At 41.7% G+C, this 4,379-nt stretch overlaps 1 protein-coding gene across 1 annotated transcript; it reads right to left on the reverse strand.

The window, feature by feature from the left end:
- Positions 1-2,730: 2,730 nt before the first annotated feature.
- LOC122778286 lies at positions 2,731-3,627 on the reverse strand (the record flags this gene model as incomplete). The annotated part of the gene is made up of 1 exon (XM_044040003.1): positions 2,731-3,627. A coding segment is annotated over one exon (897 nt), but the record flags the coding sequence as incomplete, so codon positions are not given.
- Positions 3,628-4,379: the final 752 nt, after the last annotated feature.

Below are 4,379 nucleotides of genomic sequence, written 5' to 3' on the forward strand. Positions count from 1 at the left end.
TAGACATAAACACAACTTTATAGATGGCTGGATGACCAATGTCAATCTGTCAGTCCCACTTCGCTGTTGCCCAGGCCTCTGCTCTGCCACTCAGATGAGCAATGATGAACACCACCCTGTATCGCACAGTGCAGTAAGCAAAGTTTAGCTTGCACTTGGATATGAAGGGTCGGCAGTCCCCAGAGAAGAGAGCAGAGGCATTGAACGCTGGGGAACTCACCGGTGGAGCAGCAGACTGAGGAGGGGCTGGAGTGGGAAAACCAGTGGCGGAGACCTGGATGGCCAAGTTCACCTAGAAGGCCGTTGTTCACTGAGAGAGCGAAACATGGCTTTGTGGTGGACTGCCATTCGGTCCATGGTGCGACCCAGATTTTCCAGGTGGGTGGTGTTCTGAACAATCCACTCACTTTGTTGCTTGGGAGTCAGATCTGTGCAAGTGCTACCTGCTGGTTCCATTTTTGGTCAGGCTGTACAGAGGACCAAAAAGCCAGGATTTATTCAACAGAATGGTCATACAAAAGTAACAAAAGGACACAGGCAGGCAGACAGGTCGCAGATCAAAAAGGCAGTCAGGAAAAACAGGCAGGCAGCAGATAAATCCAAAAAAAAAACACATGTAGTATGGAGTCAGGGGAGGGAGACAGATTAACACACAGGAAGTGAGACACAGACTCAGTGTGACACACTGAGAAGGGCAGGCTTAAGTAGGGAGGTGAGTACAGAACAGAAATCAGATGTGGCAGATCAGACACAGGTGAACAGGATAAGGCTATTCATGAGAACAGGGAAGGGAGGGGGAGTGAGCAGAGACAGCAGGTAGATGGGAGAAAAACAAGCACACACAGGAAAGAAAACTACATAAATAAAGCAGAGAGATACACAAAAGGAGCAAACAAGACACAGGCATGACACAACATTATAATCATCAGTCAGTCATCAGTCATCATCTAACCGCTTTATCCTCCACCAGAGGGTCGCGGGGGGTGCTGTGCCAATCTCAGCTACATCGGGCGATAGGCGGGGTACACCCTGGACAGTTCGCCAGTCCATCGTAGGGCCACACACAGATAGAGACAAACAACCATTCACTCTCACACTCACTCCTACGGTCAATTTAGAGTGTCCAATTTACCTAATCCCCACATTGCATGTTTTTGGACTGTGGGAGGAAGCCGGAGAACCCGGAGAGAACCCACGCACACACGGGGAGAACATGCAAACTCCATGCAGAAAGGCCCTTGTTCCCACCGGGGCTCGAACCTGGGTCTTCTCGCTGCAAGGCGAGAGTGCTAACCACTACACCACCGTGTGGCCCCAACATTATAATATTCTACACAAAATAATTTAGCAGTCACAACAAAAAAGAGAGCAAAACCTTAACAGATGTCATTATAGTCTCTCTCTTTTTGAATGTAATATTAGATTCAGTTTCTTGCCTTTTCTGCCCCCTTCCTGATTTCTTATTCACACTTAAATGTTTCAGATCATCAAACAAATTTAAATATTAGTCAAAGACAACACAAGTAAACGCAATGTGTTTTTTTAACTGAGATCATGGTCATTAAAACAATTATAGCAATGACTGGTATCAGAAATAAAATACAGCTGTTAATTAATACTAGGCAACTGCACTGTTAAGTGTCACAATTTCAAAATCTTAAGTCAAACTACTAAATAATTATTAACATCATATTCCTAAAGTGGCAAAAGTATTGATCATTGAGTGTAAGGGGAGGTTAAGCAATAATAACAAAGTTAAAAACAGTTATGAATGATTAAATGATGACAAGTCATTATAATTCATGCAAGGCTAAGAGTGTGTTGGTATAAAATACACAATTAGTAAATGTGCACAAAACATTTCTATGCTCTAAATTCTATGATGTGATGTCACTACATAGTGGTAACTATGGTAACTGACTGTGTGTACAATAAGTTTTTAGAGTCAGAACATGGTGGAAGCAACACAGTCTTTTGAAGTGTTGTATGTTTGGACCTTTCTATAGAGTCTGAAGTCTATGAGTTTCCTAACCATAGATATATATAGCGAGATTCAAATCAATTCAATTCAATTTTATTTGTATAGCGCCAAATCATAACATACATTATCTCAAGGCACTGTACATAGACAACATCAAAGAGAGCAGAGACCCCCAACAGTTCACACAATGAGCAAGCACTAGGCATCAGTGGAGAGAAAAAACTCCCTCTTAACAGGAAGAAATCTCTGACAGAACCAGGCTCAGAGATGTGCGGTCATCTGCCTCGACCGGTTGGGGTGAAAGGAAAAATGGGGGATAGTGGAGAGGTGGGGGACAGAAAATGGGGGGAGAGAAAGGACAAGAGGGAGATGAGGGAGAGACAGAAGAGAGAGAGGGAGACCAGCAGCAGATACACAACAACTGTATCAGGTTACAAGTTTATACAGTTACTGATATCGACTTTTTAATTTACAAAATAATAATAATGGTGACGATGAGCGTAGCCTCGGAAACTGGATCTTGATCCTTCAACCTGCATGATGAGAATACGGAGAGAGAGAGAGAGAGAGGGAAGGAAGGAAGGACACAAACTAGGGAGAGAAAGAGACAAGGTTAATGACATATAAAAAGTCATAATCAAATGCTGAGTGTGAGAGAGTGAATGTGCGTGTACCACCGGAAAATCCCCCAGCAGTTTAGTTCTATAGCAGCATAACTAAGAGATGGTTTAGGTTTCCCTGAACCAGCTCTAACTATAAGCTTTATCAAAAAGGAAAGTTTTAAGTTTAACTTTAAATACAGAGAGAGTGTCCGCCTCCCGAACTATCATTGGAAGCTGGTTCCACAGGAGAGGAGCCTGGTAGCTAAAGGCTCTGCCTCCCATTCTACTCTTACAGACTCTGGGAACCACAAGTAAACCTGTATTTTGTGACCTAAGTGGTCTATTAGGATGATAGGGTAAGACTAGGTCTTTCAGGTATGAAGGGGCCTGACCATTAAGTGCTTTGTACGTGAGGAGGAGGATTTTAAATTGAATTCTAAACTGTATGGGGAGCCAGTGTAGAGAAGCTAACACTGGAGTTATATGGTCTCTCTTTCTAGTTCCTGTCAGAACTCGTGCTGCAGCATTTTGAATTAACTGAAGGATTCTAACAGACTTGTTAGAACATCCTGCTAATAAGGAGTTACAGTAATCTAATCTAGATGTAACAAAAGCATGAACTAGTTTTTCAGCATCCTGTAAAGACAGAATGTTTCTAATTTTCATAATGTTCCGCAGGTGGAAGAAGGCTGTTCTGGAAATTAGTTTTATGTGTGAATCAAATGACATTTCCTGGTCAAAAGTAACTCCAAGGTTCCTCACAGTGGAACTGGAAGCCAGGGTGATGTCATCTAAAGTGACAATGTGGGCAGAAAGTTTTTCTCTGAGGTGTTTAGGGCCGAGTATAATGACCTCAGTTTTATCTGAGTTTAAAAGTAGAAAGTTACAGGTCATCCAGGACTTAATGTCTCTGAGACATTCCTGGAGTTGAACAACCTGATTTATTTCATCCGGCCTCATCGATAGATATAGCTGTGTGTCATCTGCATAACAATGAAAGTGTATGTTATGCTTTCTAATAATGTTCCCTAGAGGAAGCATATATAAGGTAAAAAGTATAGGCCCAAGCACTGAGCCTTGTGGAACTCCACAATTAACTTGTGTTTGTAATGAGGCTTTATCATTAACGTGAACAAACTGGAATCTATCAGATAAGTATGATTTAAACCAGCAGAGGGCAGCACCTGTGATACCAAGAGTCTGCTCCAATCTCTGCAGTAGAATATCATGATCAATGGTGTCAAATGCAGCACTAAGATCTAACAGGACAAGTAAAGAAACTAGACCATTATCTGACGCCAAGAGAAGATCATTACTAACTTTAACTAGTGCTGTTTCTGTGCTATGGTTTAATCTAAAACCTGACTGAAAATCTTCAAACAGGCCATTAATGCGCAGATATTCACATAATTGATTGGCAACAGCCTTTTCTAAGATTTTAGAGACAAAGGGAAGATTAGATATCGGTCGGTAATTAGCTAAAATATCTGGGTCAAGGGTCGCTTTTTTTAGAAGGGGTTTAATAACTGCTACTTTAAACGTTTGGGGCACATATCCAGTTAATAAGGATAGATTAATTTGAGTTAATATAGAGTTGTTAATTAAAGGAAACACATCTTTAAACAGTTTGGTGGGGATAGGATCTAACTGACAGGTTGATGGCTTAGATGATGAAACTAATGATGTTAACTCAGGGAGATCTATAGGGGAGAAACTGTCTAACTGTGCACCTGGTGCTTCTAAAGCTCTTGTACTAGAAGATGAGTCAGTCCCAATATGAGGGAGGAGATGATCAA

Source organism: Solea senegalensis, linkage group LG12, assembly GCF_019176455.1.
Source record: "Solea senegalensis isolate Sse05_10M linkage group LG12, IFAPA_SoseM_1, whole genome shotgun sequence".
NCBI lineage: Eukaryota > Metazoa > Chordata > Actinopteri > Pleuronectiformes > Soleidae > Solea > Solea senegalensis.